General features: G+C 41.2%; 1 protein-coding gene across 1 annotated transcript; it reads left to right on the top strand.

Moving 5' to 3' along the window:
- The first annotated feature begins 3,105 nt into the window (after positions 1–3,105).
- LOC143440573 (vomeronasal type-1 receptor 4-like) lies at positions 3,106–4,047 on the top strand. The gene has a single exon (XM_076927396.1). The coding sequence runs from the start codon at positions 3,106–3,108 to the stop codon at positions 4,045–4,047; it is 942 nt and encodes a 313-aa protein (XP_076783511.1).
- The last annotated feature ends 13,218 nt before the right edge of the window (positions 4,048–17,265 follow it).

Here is a 17,265-nt window from a genome sequence, read left to right as displayed (position 1 = left end):
GAGTGTACACAGTAGGACAGCAGTCTTGAATCTGAAATACCTACAAGGTGCATTAATTATGCCTGTGAGGTCCATCAACACTTCCAGTCTGTTAGAATGTAAGAGATATTTTTCTAGTGATGCAGCCCCCAGTAGAGTAGATTGGCAACTCTACTCTACCCTCTGGTATCAGTCTCTGTTCCATAAAATGTAGTCTCTGTCTGGTTCTCCTAACTGGATTCTCAGCTTCTGACACCACAAGAGAAAAGAGTTCTATTAATTTCCAGCTTTTCCCTCTGTGATGCTCACTATTCAATTAAAAGTTTTCCTTTCTTATTAGTGGGAAGAAGTTTTGTTTTTGTTTTTTAGAGATGCCAACATCCTTGTTAAATTGTCATTTTCCTTTCTGTGACATGACCAAGTCATCCTCTTGTGGTCTGAGCTTTGAGAACATTCAGTCTTCATCTTGGGGATTGCTGCTAACTTCATAGCTATGTGAGGGTTGAAAGCCCCACTGGCCACTGAGTCTCCATCTAGTAGACAGCATCACAACTGCATCCTACCTGCACAGGTGAGTTGCCCTCCTTCAGGTCACTCATGTGCAGAGGGCAGGCTGTCATCTGGAAGATGTGTGAGTGCAGCTCTCTGAAATGGTTCTCCTCTTTCAGGGAAAGCCTGCACAGGTTGAATGCTCAGAGTGGGGAGGTTCATCCCAAGACGTGAATCCAACCTGATTTGTCAAAGGCTTCAGAGAAAATGCTACTTTGATTATTATTATTACTAGTATTATTTTTTGTTGCTCTTGCCAAGACAATGGCAGCATAATTGTTTCCAGTATTATGGGGTCCTGATGGCTAAAACTGTTTGTGATTATTTCTCAGAATAAACTTGCACTTATGTTTTTCCTGGGAACCTAAGATTATTTTCATATGGGTGGTAAAATCTCTTCCAGAATTATTGTGTTGCAAGAGTTATTTGAGATGTGTTTGATGACCTCTTCATACTTACAACTCAAATTATGATTTGCACAGTTTCTCATGTAGATGTAAACTATTCCTTTCCATTTACAGAAAATATCCGTGTAGAGTGACATACTGAGAAGTTAATATCCTTCTGTGAGGCCTGTATGATTTCGGGACTATGAAAAGATGATCAACCAGTAACCAGATGCTTCAATATGGAAATTCCAAGTCCAATCATGTTTGACTAACTGAATAACTCCAACCTCATGTTACCCAAACATCAGAAGTCACATTCTGCTGTTTCAAGTTCCTCAGACACAGAAGCTCATGAACAAGACCAAGAACCTCAGAGCTTATTTTTTGTTTGTTTTTATGAGATAGGTTTTCTTTATGTATTCCTGGCTGTCCTGGAGCTTGTTATGTAGACTAGACTAGCCTGAACCTGACAGTGGTTTCTGGCCTCTGTCTACCAGATGCCAGGATAAGAGACACGTTCCAATATTCTCTGCCCAGATATTGCTTTCAAATTGATCAGTGATATCAGTTGTGGCATGCTTTATGTACTCGTCGCTGTGCCATGTCTTTAGTGCCTACTTGGTAAACCTTATGTCCCACAGAAAAGATGCTACTATTGCTAAATATTTCTATGCTGTATCTAATGTACTTTAATTTCATTACACAAAAGGTTAAGTATCACACCAGCAATCCTCTTATGGAATAAATACATTTCTTGGATACTGTTTTAAACACATTCACAACTACTTTGCTATTTCTCTTTTTGTAGACATAATTATCTGTGATAGAGTTATATTTTAAATACTGTTCACCAAAGTAAACATTAGAATGTGTTTGTGAAAACACTTAAACGTAAGATAAATACATTTATTTACTGGAGACATAAGTAACTAGATTTACATGTGATTGTAACGACACAGGAGAATTCAAATGTTTTTCTCTTGATATCTGATTGTCCCTATATTCTTACCTTACTTTTAATTACTCTTTGTTCTTATTCTCAGAATTTATTATGCTTTTGTTATTCTTTATTATTTATTGTCATGGTTTACCTTTGAGAAATTCTAGTAATGTGTTTTCATCATTTCCATGACTTCCCCACTTCTTCATCCACCCCCTCTACCTGATAAACTTTGTATGTTTTTGAGATTTTAACTCATATGACACAATTTGTATGGGCCATATGATCTTGGGTGGGTGGACATCCACTGAAGAATTTTCAATCAACCTATTAGGAGCCATATATTTAAAGGAAGCTGACTTGCCCTCTCTGGTAGCTATACAATGTCAAGAGCATCTTAGTGGTTAGTATTTTCTCTGGAGACAGAGCGTGTCCTTACTGGTAAGTGCCTGCTTTTCCTAGTGGCAGGGACATTGGAAACCAGTTAGGACACTCTTCTGATTGTGGTTTCATCATTATACCCTCTCAACAGTGCACTTGTTGATATTAAACCAGCCATTAATTGTAAAGCATTTGAGAAATGACAACCCTTAATGTACTGGCTGGTTTTGTGTATCAACTTCATATAAGCTAGAGTTATTATAGAGAACAGAGTCTCCTTTGAGGAAATGTCTCAATGAGATCCTGCTGTAAGTCACTTTCTCAATTAGTGACAAGCGGGGGGGGGGCATTGTGGGTGGTGCCATCCCTGGCCTGGTATTCCTGGGTTCTATAAGAAAGCAAGCTAAGCAAGCCAGGAAAAGCAATCCAGTAAGCAGCACCCCTTCATGGCCTCTGTATCAGCTCCCGCCTTCAGGTTCCTGCCCTGTGTGAGTTCCAGTCCTGACTTCCTTTTTTGATGAACAAAATTTGGAAGTGTAAGTGGAATAACCCTATTTTCCCCCAGTTAGCTTCTTGGTCTTGATATTCTGTGTAGGAAATTAACCCCTGACTAAGACTCTCATGAATGGCAATATAAAGTTCAACTCTTATTATAATGTCCATGTTAATTACCTGTAATTAAAACAGCAGGAAATCATTGAAATTTAGTAATTTCAAAGTAGAAAGACATTTTAATATATGAACTTATGAACATATGGTGATGAATTCGAGGCAGTACAGTGGTGGTCATGCTATGAAGGAGATAGTCTAATTCACTTAACAAGTGTCCTCTGGACTTTATATGCACTGACCTAGGACGATGAGGGTATGGCTTCCAGAGACTTGGCCACAGAGATCTTCTTCCTGTCCCAGACTGTACTGGGAATTCTGGGGAATTCAACCTTGCTTTGCTGTTTTATCATTTCTAACTTCACTGGGATCAAGGCAAAGCCCACAGACCTGATTGTCAAACACCTGACCTGTTCCAGCATCATGGTTCTTCTCTTCAAAGGCATCCCTCAGACAATGACTGCATTTGGTCAGACATATTTTCTAGGTGACTTTACATGTAAACTTGTGTTTTATTTTCATAGAGTTGCCAGAGGTGTATCCCTTGGCTCCACGTCTCTGCTTTGTGTCTTTCAGTTCATCACCATCAGCCCTGGGAATTCCAAGTGGGCACAGCTCAAGGTCAGAATTCCCAGGATAGTTGGTCCTTCCCTGGGCCTGTGCTGGACAATCCAGCTGTTGGTATATGTCTTCATTCCTATATACACAACTGACATACTGAGTGTAAAAAATGCTACTGGTGTAAAAGAATTTGGATACTGTGCTGTTGTTAATTCCAGGAGAATCATCAGCATTCTTAATGTAGTGTTTTTGACATTCAATGATGTCATGTTTTTGGGACTGATGATGTGGGCCAGTGGCTCCATGGTGTTTATACTGATCAAACACAAGCAGAGGGTCAAACACATTTACAGGACCCTCTCACCTAGGTCATCCCTTGAGACCAGAGCCACCCAAAGCATCCTCATCTTAGTGAGTACCTTTGTGGTGTTCTATGTGATCTCCATTGTCTTGACATTTTATCTGTCTGTGATAGATGTAACATTTAGGTGGCTGACAAATGCAAATTTAGCCATGAGTGCATGCTTTCCAGCATTCTGTCCCTTTCTGCTCCTAAGACACTACATCTCAGTTTTCAGGCTCTGCTGTGCCTGTTCTTACCAGACAACACACTGTGCTTGTGGAGTCAGAGAACACTAAATGCCATAATGTCTGTATCCTTCTTTCCCTTTCATGTACTCTGTTGTTTTCTGTGAACACATGGTCAATATGAACCTTCAAAGTAGACACACAATATGTACAATGTTTCCTTCCAATACACCACGAAATTATGTCTGGGCTAAGTTCAATTTACAGTATAAAATGTTAGTGCTGAAACAATTGCTGTTCTGTGTTTTCATGTAGAGTATCACAGTAGCAGAAACATTAAAGACATTGGTTCTATTGATTATAGTTTAAAATGATCTTCTATAAGGATGGTGATGTTAATCAACAGTCTCAGTCACAGCCCAAGAGTTAATCAGGTCTCTCTCTGGCTCTTGCTTGTGCATCAAGATATAATCTATAAGGTAGTAGTCCAGCCCTAGGACTGCCTGCCTGAAGCCACAGTCCCTTCTTAGATGGAAATGGACTAATCCTTTGATTAGTCCTCATATAGCTGTATTTGTTCAAAAATTTCCGTGCAAATTGTGTTACATCACACAGAAGTAACTATAACTAAATTTGTACTTGAGAATGGAGCCTTTCTCCAGGATAAACTATGCAACATGATCAGACTGAGATAGGTCTGAACATTCTATCATTTGGACTTTTGGACCAGAAATGCAGTTGACAACCAGACTCCCCAGAGCTCCTAGAGACCAAAGTACCAAACAAAGTATACACATGGAGGGACCCATGGCTCCAGTTGCATATGTAGCAGAGGATGTCCTTATCTGGCATCAATGGGAGGGGAGACCCTTGGTCCTGTGATGGCTCAGTGCCCCAGAATAGGGGAATGCTCGGACAGTAAGGCAGGAGTCGATGTGTGGGTGGGGGAGCATTCTCATAGAATCAGGGCTGCAGGCAGAATAGGATAGTGAGTTTATTTTGGGAAAATCAGGATGGGATGCAACATTGAAAATATAAATAAATAAAACAACAAATAAAAATTAAAACAAAATAATAACAAAATTTTTGAGTCTTCAAATAGCCACATTCATGCAACCAGGCACACGTGTAGTTTGGGATGATGAAAGTTGTTATATCACCTGTTATATAAAATAAGATTGATTGGCTTTTCACTTAAAATTGAATTAGGGGTATTTGACTATCATAACTATTTTACAGTAAGTGATGAAATTCCAGGAATAATTGAAGAAATATATTAATATGATATGGTATTAAAAAGTTCCATCTCTGGGAAAAAAAAAGAAATGCAGTTGAACTGTATAAGCAGACCTTACCATGCAATTATTGTAGGAACTCGGACTACAGAAATGCTGAGTGCAGCGAGGACCATGGTGGCTCAGGAGATTTCAGGAGAAATCATCCTGAAGACAACTATTATGGTATTTTGGCAAAAAATGTGGCTGCTCTTTGCCCTTGTCCTAAAAACCAGCCAGAGGTCAAACTGAAGAGTTTTGGATAAATGTAGTTGACAGAGAAGAATTTCAGTACAGTGGTTATTAGTGACCACCTTTGTAGCAGCATATTTCCCTGCAAGTTGGGAGGAGCTGAGGTGGGAGAAGTAAGGAGAGTAAGAGGAGGAGTAAGGAGAGGAAGAGGGAAGGAGGAGGAGGAGCTGAGGAGAGAGATGTAGGAGCCATGGATGGCCACACACGTATCGGGAGCCGTCCTGGATAACAACTTATATCTAGGTCAGTTAATTGGTTAACACTTCCAATTGTGTGGGCTTCTTGTTATTTGAGCGTTGCTAAATATATAAAGCTATTGGATAATCTTTAAACATTAGAGTCTCTTTTCTATTGGGTACCGAAAAATGGTGGGATGGTGTGTTCTCAGCCCAGCCTAGTGGAGACAGCAGGGAAGATTGGTAGAGCCATTGGTAGAGCCATGCTGGTTTCTTGTGGGTGACAGGGCTGGTGTCTTTGTCCCACCAGAGCTGGCGGCCTGAACTGAGCGTCAGTGATGTATTCTCAGGCCTAGGCAAGTCAGGAAGATGTTGGCTGACTACGAACAAGCATGACTGGGTGCTGCCATTTTAAAATATTTCTGTAACACACCTCCATGCAGACCTATTGAAAAACGCACGTGATAAAGGGAATAACCATGTTTCATTTGAAGGGAAGTAGAGAAGTATGGGAAGGTATTATAGGAGTCAAGTCCTGTTAAAAAGAAATGAAAAATAAAGAGAAAGGCAAAAATAGCCATCTTGCATAACCTGCATGTATAATGGGCATGAGGCTTTAATCTTGTTACAAAACCTTTGACTTAAATAGGTTTTCTCTGTAAGATGTTTTGGGGTAGTGCTATCACAGAATCTGGCCAACAAATGACTCATCCAACTTGAGGCCCCTATCAGAAGAGCGAGCTCATCTAAGACACAGCCTGAATGGCCAAGAAACAGAGGCTGGCCAGTCCAGAGACTCAAGAGAGGATCAAACATGACTGAAAAAATTAATAAAATGATATCAAGTGACAATCTGCCATACTCATATATTGTTGTCTAATTCAATTTTCATCAAAGAGGCTTCACCCAGCAGCTGATGGAAACTGATGGAGAGATGCCCAGCAAATATTAGAGAGCATTCAGAGGAATTCAGCTGAGGAGTACAAGGAAGGACTCCAGGAATCCCAAGTGTCAAGGGCACTACAGGAAGACCCACAGAATCAACTATCATGGATTCATAGGGGCTCACAGAGCAGCCAACCATGGAGCCTGCTAGGTCTTCTTCATATACGGTATTGTTGTTATCTTGGGGTTTATGTGGAACTCCTAATAGAGGGAGTGGGAAGCTCTCTGACTCCATGCTTTAGATCCTTTTCCTCCTAATGGGTTGTCATGCCCAGCCTCGATGTGAGGGTTTGTACTCAGGCTTATTTTAAATGTAATACAATGCAGCTGATATTTCTGGGAGGACAGTTTTATTTATTTGAAGGGTAGAGAATGAAGAACAGATTTGGGGGAGGAGAAATGTGGGGGGATGTTGAGACCCGTATTCTGTCTGGCTTGGCAGCTATTGTGTTGCAGACCGTTCTGTCACATGCTTTGGGGCCAAAATGTCCTGGACTGCTCTGTTGCTCTGGTCAGGGGAGAGAGTGGGGATGGAGCGGCAAGAGATGTGAAGAATGGAGGCAAGACAGGGTGTGTGGTCAAGACTCGTTTACTGTCTCCCATAGACTATATTCACACCTCCTACTGACCACCACACACACACCACACCTTTGACTACTACATCACCTATTGACTCTTATTGACCTCCTATTTCATATTGACTTCTCCTATTGACTCTATTGCAAGGAAATCCTGGGTATTTATAAGCACAAGCAGGAGAACACAGGTGAAGACATTTTACCACATGCACCATGTGGCTGGGGTCACTAAACAGCAAAACAAATTATGTGGGATGAACAAGATGTTTGTCAGAGTGTGCTTCAGCTGTTGTAGGCTGTTGAAAAACAAGTCTCTATCAGAGTATATAGTTCCAGATGACTGCAAAGATGATAGTTGTCTTCTAGCCACTTTCTGCTAAAAGTCGGCTCCCAACAGGGGGAGGGACTGGTAAAAGTAAATAGAAGGAAAAATGTGTTTAAGATGTAAAGTGTGAGAGAATAAGATAAGTTTACCAGTGTATGCCTGTGTGTAGATCTTCATCCTAAGTTGCAGAATCAGTGTTGTTGGCTGTCATCAGATAGGTACGTTTTTAAAAATTTCATCTTTCTTTATTTCCTTTTATCTTTCTTTTTTTCTCCCTCTTTCCCGTCTCTCTCTTTCTTTCTTCTTTCCATCCTTCCTTATACTTATGTGTAGTGTCACATCATCTGCAAATAATGGTACCTTTATCTCTTTGCCAATTTGTATCCCCTTCTATCTCTTTTTGTTGTCTTATTGTTCTAGCTAGCACTTCCAGTACTATACTGCACAGATATGGGGAGAGTGGGCAGCCTTGTCTTGTCCCTGATTTTAATGGGATTGCTTCAAGTATCTCTCCATTTAATTTGATATTGGCTGTTGGTTTTCAATAAGTTGCTTTATTATGTTTAGGTATGGGTCTTGAATTTTTGATTTCTCCAAGACTTGTAGTATGAACCAGTGTTGTATATTGTCAAATTCTTTTTAAGCATCCAAGGACATGATCCTGTCATATTTTCTTTGAGTTTGTTTCTATAGTGGATTATGTTGGTGGATTTTTTTATACTGAACCTATATTGCATCCCTGGGATGAAGCCTACCTGATCGTGGTGAATGACGGTTTTGATGTGTTCTTGAATTCAATTTGCAAGAATTTTATTGAGTATTTTTGCACAGATATTCATAAGTTAAATTGGTCTGAAGTTCTCTTTTCTGGTTGTGTCCTTGTGTGGCTTAGGTATCAGAGTAATTGTGGCTTCTTAGAATAAATTAGGTAGTGTTCCTTCTGTTTCTATTTCATGGAATTGTTTGAGAAATATTGATATTAGACCTTCTTTGAAGGTCTGATGGAATTCTGCACTAAATCTGTCTGGCCTAGGCTTTTTTTTGGTTGGCTTCTTCTATTTCCTATTGAGATATGGGCTTGTTTAGATAGTTTATCTGCTCTTGTTTTAACTTTGGTATGTGGTATATGTTTAGAAAACTTTCCATTTTATCTAGATTTTCCAGTTTTGTTGAGTATAGGCTTTTGTAGTAAGATCTGATGATTTTTAAAAATATTTCCTTGGTTTCTGTTGTTATGTCCTCTTTTCTTTTCTTATTTTGTTAATTTGGATACTACTTCTGGGCCCTTTTATTCAGTGTGGCTAGGGTTTTTTTCTATCTTGTTGATTCACTCAAAGAATCAGCTCTTGAATTTGTTGCTCCTTTGTATTGTTCTCTTTATTTCTATTGGTGGATTTCTGCCCTGATTTTGATTATTTCCTGCCAGCAACTGCTGTTGGGTGTGTTTGCTTCTTTTTGTTCTAGAGCTCCTGATGTGTCATTATGTTTCTAGTGTAAGATGTCTCCAGTTTCTTAACCAGGGTGCTTAGTGCTATGAATTTTCCTCTTAGCACTGCTTTCACTGTGTCCCATAAGTTCGGGTATGATGTGTGAGCATTTTCATTTAAATTCTAGTCATTAATTTCTTTCTTTCTTTCTTCTTTGACCAAGTTATCATTGGTACAGAGAGTTGTTCAGCTTCTATGTGTATGTGGGCTTTCTGTTAGTTTTGCTGTTATTGAAGACCAGCTGTAGTCAGTGATGATCTGATAGGATGCCTGGGATAATTTCAATCTTTGTATCTGTTGAGGGTTGTTTTGTGACCAATTATATGGTCGAATTTCAAGAAGGTACCATGATGTGCTGAGAAGAGGCTGTACTTTTTTGTTTTAGGAAGAAATGTTGGTAGATATCTGTTAAATTCTTTTGGTTTATAACCTCTATTAGTTTCACTGTGTCTCCATTTAGTTACTGTTTAAATGCCCCGTCCATTGGTCAGAATGGGGTGTTACGTCTCTCACTATTATTGTGTGGGTTTCAATGTGTGTTTTGAGCTTGAGTAAAGTTTCCTTTATGAATGTGGGTACCCTTGCATTTGGTGCCTAGATGTTCAGAATTGCGACTTTCCCTTAGTGGATTTTCCCTTTGATGAACATGAAGTTCTTTCTCATCATGCTTGATAACTTTCTGTTAAAAATCTATTTTATTAGGATGGCAACTCCAGCCTTTTTCTTGTGACCAATTTCTTGGAAGACCTTTTCCATCATTTTCCTCTGAAAGTAGCATTGTTGTTATTGAGGTTGTCTTCTTCCATGCAGAAAATGCTGGATCTTGTTTGCAAATCCAGTCTGTTAGCTTATGTCTTTTTTTTTTGTCAGAATAGAATCATCTTCTTTTTGTTTTTTCTATGGATATATTCTTTATTTACATTTCAAATGTTATCACCTTCCCATGTTCTCCCTGAGTTCACCTCTCCCATCACCTATCTCCTACTTCTTTGAGGGTGTTCTTTTACCCAACACCGCACTCTTGCCTCCCAGATCTCAAAATCCCCTACATTGGGGAATGGAGCCATCACGGGACCAAGGGCCTCTCCTCCCATTGATGCCTGACAAGGCCTTCTTTTGCTACATATGGGGTTGGAGCTATGGGTCCCTCTATGTGTTCTCCTTGATTGGTGGTTTAGTCTGTTGGGAGCTCTGGTGGTGGTGGTCTGGATGGTTGATATTATTTTTCTTCCTATGGGGTTGCAAACCCCTTCAGCTCCTTCAGTTCTTTCTCTAACTCCTCCATTGGGGACCCATTGTGTCAGTCCAATTGATGGCTGCAAGCATCTGCGCCTGTATTTGTCAGGCTCTGGCAGAGACTCCCAGGAGACAGCTATATCTGGCTGTTTGAGACCCAAAGACAAGCAATGGATGGAGCTTTGGAACTCTTATGGAAGAGTTAGGGAAATTATAGCAGGCCTCAAATTAGATAGTAGCTCCACAGGAAGATCAACAGTGTCAATTAACCCCAACCCTTCAGCGTTTCAGAGACTGAACCTACCACTGAAAATCATAGAGGGGCCAGACCTAGGCTCCCTGCACTTATATACTTGATGTACAGGTTGGATGTCATGTGAGTCTTGAACAACTGTAGCCAAGGCTACCCCAAAAGCTGTTGCATGTCTGTAACATATGTTCTTCTAGAGTAGTGGCACTGCCTTGACTGGCTTTTGTAGGAGAGGATGTGCCTATTCCCACAAAGTGTTGATATTCCAGAGTGGGAAGATAGGCAGGGGGTTTGTCCCTTCTCAGAGGAGATGGAAAGTGGGGTGTATGGAAAGGTTGTGGGAGGGGCTGATTTGGAGGGGGGCAAAGAACAGGATGTAAAATGAATAAAAATAAATAAAAAATGGATTGTAAGAATTTGCCAATCATAAGGAGACCGGCTCACATTAAGTTACAGTAATGTCTTTTAACTGAAAAACAAAACAAAACACAACAAATCAAAACAAAGAGAAAACAAATGCATCAAACAAGTCATCCCACAGTGGGGGTGGGGGTGAGGGGTGGGAGAACATTCAAGGTTTTAGGCTAAAAACACCTGCAAATTGTACTTCACATGCATTGTTCAGGACTTGGGCATTCATCCACACTGACTCACATAATTTGCTATCAACTTAATGTTTCATTTTCCTAAAGAATAGAAGAATGTCTTATGTCATAAATGCTCATGTATTCTAAAATGATTTTACATCAGTAATACCTATTTTCTCTGTACTTGTAACACTTGTCCAGGGACAATATCATATGATTTGTATTTCTTTTGATACCATAAGTTTACCTTTTTGTGGAATGTATATAAATAAAGAAACATTCTGGTGTCTACTCAGTGAGATGCAAGATTCACCCAGCCGTGGTCTCTGACTCATTCATCCAGTAATCTCCTCCACCTGTTTCTTATCACTGTAGGTTGGACCTGCTGGGTTGTTAGAGCTGTATCCTCACAGAGACCTCTGGCTTTTGTGACTCTACCATATTGGAATCTCATAGAGACTCCTCCCACTTATCCTGTAGTTGTCCTGTGTCATGGAGATCTTGCAGTTTTGGGCCAGCAGGATTGGCCCTTTCACATATCTCAACTATACTCAAGTGATGTAGTATTTAGGGTTGTCAAATTCAGAGCCATTGATCTGCTCTTGGGTGGTAGCTAAGCTGCTCAGCCCTGCAGATTCCCCTCATCAGCACCATGAGGGTGAACTTTCCAGCAGTGCTCCAGCAAGTCCACCCAATGCTGCCACCAGTAGGATGCTGGGTCAGCTCTTCTGCTCCAAAGCTTTTGGGGGGCAGCTCACTTCCATCTCTGTCTCCAGCACCAGCTCCATTGTGCTGCCCAACCATGGTGCAGGGCCCAATCTTGAAACTACTGCAACCTGTGAGGAGCTGGGACTGCCCTTCTGCCCTCACATCTTTGGGGCTAAATCACCCATGCCTTCCCCATCCTGGCCAGCTCTACTGTCTTGTCAAGGTGAGGTGCAGGCACTGCTGTCCCAAGATCTAGAGCCTGTGAGGGTCAGAGCTATGTCTTCTGCTCTCATGACCCCAGGAACATCTCTCCTGGCTTCTGCAGGAAGCAAGACGGAGAAGGGGGAATCCATCACTCATGCTCCCATGGCATCACATACATCAGGAGTGGCACAAGCTCTTTCATGTTCTTGCTCACAGGGCACACTCACCTGCCACCACTACTGTGCTTCCAAGATGAGGTACAGAACCTCAGTGCTACAGATGAAGAGGGGCAGGTCCAGCTCACCCAGTCTTATGACTCCATAGCCATCTATTTTGGCTCCTACTGGTAATGAGCCATGAAGTGTGTAGAGGGCATCATTCCTGCATCCATGATACCTCACAGTAGATGAATGACAGAGCAATGTCTACCTTATTTTTATAATCAAGGATAGCTCACCTGCTCCCTCTTGACCATGCCTAGCACTACTGTGTTGCCCAGAACAAGTGTAGATCCCACTTACCTGAGTGTTGTAGCCTGTGATGGACAGGGGCAGCCTACCAGTTTTCATGATGCTGTGGCTAGGTCTTCTGACTGCCAAAGATGCCAGGTATAAGGGGAATGAGAGTAAGGAGAGATGCAGGGCCATATCTACAGAGTGTTCAGGTGCTGAGGTGTAGGCCTTGCTTTATCAAACTCAGAACTGTGGGAGCAGCATGCCCAACTGCTGCAGCTGAGCAAGAGCAAGCATTACCTATGTACTCATGCCATTCCATGGCATATGATGGCAGGGCCCACTCTTCTACACACATCTCTAGGGCTGTCTCACACTAATGCATACCACCAGGACCAGGTCTACTGTATTGCCTGGGCTAGGTACTATGTCTGGTCTCCAGATTGCTGCAGGTGGTGAGAGATATGTTCAGCTCTCCAGAGCATTGCATCCAGTGATGGGTGGGGCCTGTTATACACAGACCCTGTACATCCCTGTGGTTCCCAGACAGTGATAACACCATATTCTCTAGTGGTACTAGGAGCCATAAACATTGATTGACACTGACTCCTGGTGCTTTGTAGCCCTGACTTCAGACATGGCTTTCAGTGGTAGCTCAGACTGGGACTTACCATGACCCCAGATAGTGGGGTTTGACTCTTACACCAAATTTCTCCTTTCCATCCTCCAGTCTCCAGTTCCATGTTTCTTCATAATTCTCAGGCTGCTCTTGTTTTTCTCTCTCATCTGACCATATTTGAATATTGCAGTGGCTCCTGTTGCAGGATTGCCATGATGTTACATGCTGGTGCCATCCTCTATCCATGGCCCATGTATACCATATACTTAAATATGGCATTTTTAAAAATTTAATTTGGAGTATTCCCGTTAGGCTAGACTCCATGTTCAGGAATCCTGTGCCACATCTTTTCTCTGACACCTCAAAGTAGAATTATATGTACACATTTCCTCTGTGACTGGTGTGTAACTTGTGTGTGTTGAAGATTCCAACTGATATCCTCTTGCTTATATAGCCAACACTAAGTACAAAGAGCTATCTCCTTTTTAAGGTGATTTTTAAACCATGAAGTACATTTACTGTGTAGCTCTAGCCACCCTGTAATTTGCTGTGTATACCAAGCTTCATCCCAGCCCCAACTCACAGAAATCCACTTGGGTCTACATCCTGAGTTCTGGGATTCAAGGCTTATGCTACCATAAGTGAATTTAATAAGATTTTTTTTTACATTTTATTTTTTATTGAATATTTTATTTACATTTCAGATGCCATCTCCTTTCCCCATTTCCCCTCCCTAAAAAACCCCTATCCTATGCTCCCTTTTCTTTTTTGCTTTTATACATTTTTTTAAAAAATGCTAATCAAAGGTTTTATAAGTTTGCTAATGCTCAATCAGAAGTATAACCCAATACCCAACCTAGATATATCAACTATCTTTGACTGGTGGAGACACCTGAATATCTGCCTCCATGCCCCACCCTCTCTTTCTCTCTTTTTCTCTCTCATCACCTAGCTTCTCCTCTCCTTCATCTTCTCTCCTTACTCCATCACTTCCTCTCGGTACTCCTTCCCAATTAGCTCCTCCTACATATCACCCTTCCTGTTAAAATAAAACTTTTCTCTCAAAATACAATTAGAGCATAATTATTCCTAATTGTACCAGTGAGGTACAAGATAGTCCTAATACCCAGTCCAACATTTTGTTGACTAACCAGAACCTCTGTCATCTCTCCTAACTAAAACACTTAGTTTTGAACCTGGCTTTTTTCTTGGCTTTAGAGTGAATGTGAGCTGAAAACCATCCACTCAAATCTTTTCTCTCAAAGCAAATATCCAGGATTGGCTATGAGACTATAAGTTTTAACCCCATCAGAAATCCAGAATGACTGAGTTAACTGAAATTATGGGAAGTACAAAGCATAGCTTCTAAAACTTAGCCAATTTATAGATAACGCTGAACACCTGGACAGTCCCTATACTATAAAACGTTGGAGCATCCGATCTTCAGCCTTCTGGCCCAGGATCTTCTGACAGACCTAGTGATGCAGAATTATTAAGGGCTGATTACTCTGTCTAGGCAGATATAATCAGTTGTCTAACAACCCCCCCCCCCCCCCGAGCCCTTTACCATCCGTGGAAGAGAAATCATGAGGCAGAGATCGGGTAGTTACTGCAGAACATGTAATCCACATGTGCAAAACGCGGAAGGGCTGAGCTGTGGAAGGGGCCTGGCTTAAATACAGTCTAGAGTGACGTATTCACTTCTGATTGGCTGTTCGCTCACCACCCAACATTATGCCTCGGGATTGGCAGTGACTTTGGCACGCCTTTCTGCCTAGCAGCTGCGCAGATAATTGTTTACTTCTGGGAAAACACAAGGCTAGCGCCAACTTGGGGTGGCAGATTATATTGCGGCTTCCTACACAGTTGACTATTCTGAAAGTGTGTCCTTTTCTGGACAATAATTTGTCTGTAGATGGAAAGAGGCAATTCTTGCCTAGTGGCTGTCTCACCACAACTGGAGTAACTCCAAAGATGCTCAATTTCTTCTTAGAATCCAAGACAGGAAGCTGTCAGGAGCAGACAGGTCTCTAATGAAAATGGACATTAACATATAAATATTTTTAGTGTCAATTCTATGGACTTCTGATGTTTTGAAAACCAACTATCCATGTAAGTTCACCTGGACTGTTGTCTGTTAACTCCTCTCAGCTATTTCTAAATAAAATATAGAAAACACCCTAACAATAAACTCAAAGCCATGAATTTGCTATAGTCCCTTAACTCACAGGCTAACCATCTCAAATCAGTTAAAAAAGTTAAAGAAGGGCTGGGACTAAGCCTTGTATTCCTAAATGTGTTATACAGGCACAATGCCCATTAGAGTATCAATATTCATCTCACTTTTATATCAATAAGAAGCTCCTACCAAGAAAACCTTAGATTTGAAATCAAAGTAAATTTTGTACCATTTAAGAAATTATAACTTCATTTTGATAATAATTATACATATTTTTACCAATAGGTTATGGCTATGCAATAAGTCCTAGCTAATCCTCCCTGTTCCAACAAAACCACTACTTTTCCTTAGAAAGACAGACCATTATTAACCACATTAGTTACCAAGCCCAGGGAATAGGGGCGCTGACTCTTCTGTAACTTCTTCAAGCTGATTATGGGTGTTGAGATTTTAGAAGAGGGGTGGGGAGAAGAATAAGTTGATAAGCCTCTGATGCTGTGTCTTCACTGAATCCAGATGGAATTTCAGGACATCAGAGGTTTGGGCAGGTGTGCTCAGTTTGCTTGATGAGTAGATACACCAAGGCTGTGTATTCTGCAATATACAATTCTCAGAACAAGTTTTAGTATCAAGAAAAAAAAATTTTCCCCCTAGGGGGCTGACATTTTTTTTAAAGATGTTGGTTCTAACAACTTTTTCCCCTTTTTAAAATTGGTTGTAATATTTACATTTCAGATTTTATCACCTAATCCCACTTCCTCCCACCACCCAGAAACCTCCTATCCCATCCCCCTCCTCATGCTTCTATGAGGCAGTGACCCCACCTACCCCCCCACTTTCCCCTCCCCACCCTCACATTACCCCCCACTCTGTGTTTATTTTTTTATGGGACCAAGAAACTCCTCTCCCACCTATGTCCGACAAGGCCATCCTCCTCTACATATACCGCTGGAGTCTTGTGTCCCTCCCTATGTGTTTCCAGGCTGGTGGTTTAGACCCTGGGGGCTCTGGTTGTTTGGTATTGTTGCTTTCCTCCTGGGGTCACAAACCCTTTCTGCTCCTTCAGTCCTTTCTCTAAGTTCTCCATTGGGAAACTCCTGACCATATCAGTGGTTAGCTGTGAGCATCCTCCTCTGAGTGTGTTAGTCTTTGGCAGACCTCTAAGGAGTCAGCTATATCATGTTTCTCACATTATGCACTTCCAGCCATCCCCAACAGTGTTTAGCTTAGGTGGCTGTACATGGGATGAATACCCAGGTGGAATGGTCTCCTGATGGCCCCTCCTTCAGTTTCTGTCCCATGTTTTGTTTCCATATTTGCTCCCTTGAGCATTTTTGTTACTCGTTCTAAGTAGAACTGAGGCATCACTTTTCCCCTGTTCCTAGGTATTTGAGGGTCTTTCCCACCTTCTCTTCTATTAGTTTCAGTGTATCTGGTTTTAAGTGAAGGTCTTTTATCCCCTTGGATTTGAGCTTTGTACAAGGAGATATGAATGGATTGATTTGCATCCTTCTACATATTGACCTCCAGTTGAACCAGCACCATTTGCTGAAAATGCTGTCCTTTTTCTATTGGATGGTTTTAGCTTCCTTGTCAAAGATCCAGTGATCATAGGTGTGTGGGCTTATTTCCGGATCTTCAATTCTGTTCCATTGATCGTCCTGCCTGTCTCTGTACCAATACCATGCAGTTTTCATTATTATTGCCCTGTAGTACAGTTTGAGATTAGGGATGGTGTTTCCCCCAGAAGTTCTTTTGTTGAGAATATTCCTCGTTATCCTGGGTTTTTTGTTATTCCAAATAAATTTGCAAATTGCTCTTTCTATCCCTATGAAGGATTGGTTTGGAATTTTGATGGGGATTGCATTGAATCTATAGATTGCTTTTGGCAAGATGGCCATTTTTACTATGCTAATCCTGCCAATCCAGGAGCATGGGAGATCTCTCCATCTTCTGAGATCTTCTTCTATTTCTTTCTTCAGAGACTTGAAGTTCTTGTCATACAGATCTTTCACTTGGTTAGATTCACTCCAAGATATTTTATATTGTTTGTAACT

This window comes from Arvicanthis niloticus, chromosome 30 (assembly GCF_011762505.2).
Source record: "Arvicanthis niloticus isolate mArvNil1 chromosome 30, mArvNil1.pat.X, whole genome shotgun sequence".
NCBI lineage: Eukaryota > Metazoa > Chordata > Mammalia > Rodentia > Muridae > Arvicanthis > Arvicanthis niloticus.
This window is presented reverse-complemented; position numbering and strand designations above follow the sequence as displayed.

Excerpts from the sequence above, each read along its gene's own strand:
- LOC143440573 (XM_076927396.1), top strand. The coding sequence starts at position 3,106 with ATGGCTTCCAGAGACTTGGCCACAGAGATCTTCTTCCTGTCCCAGACT.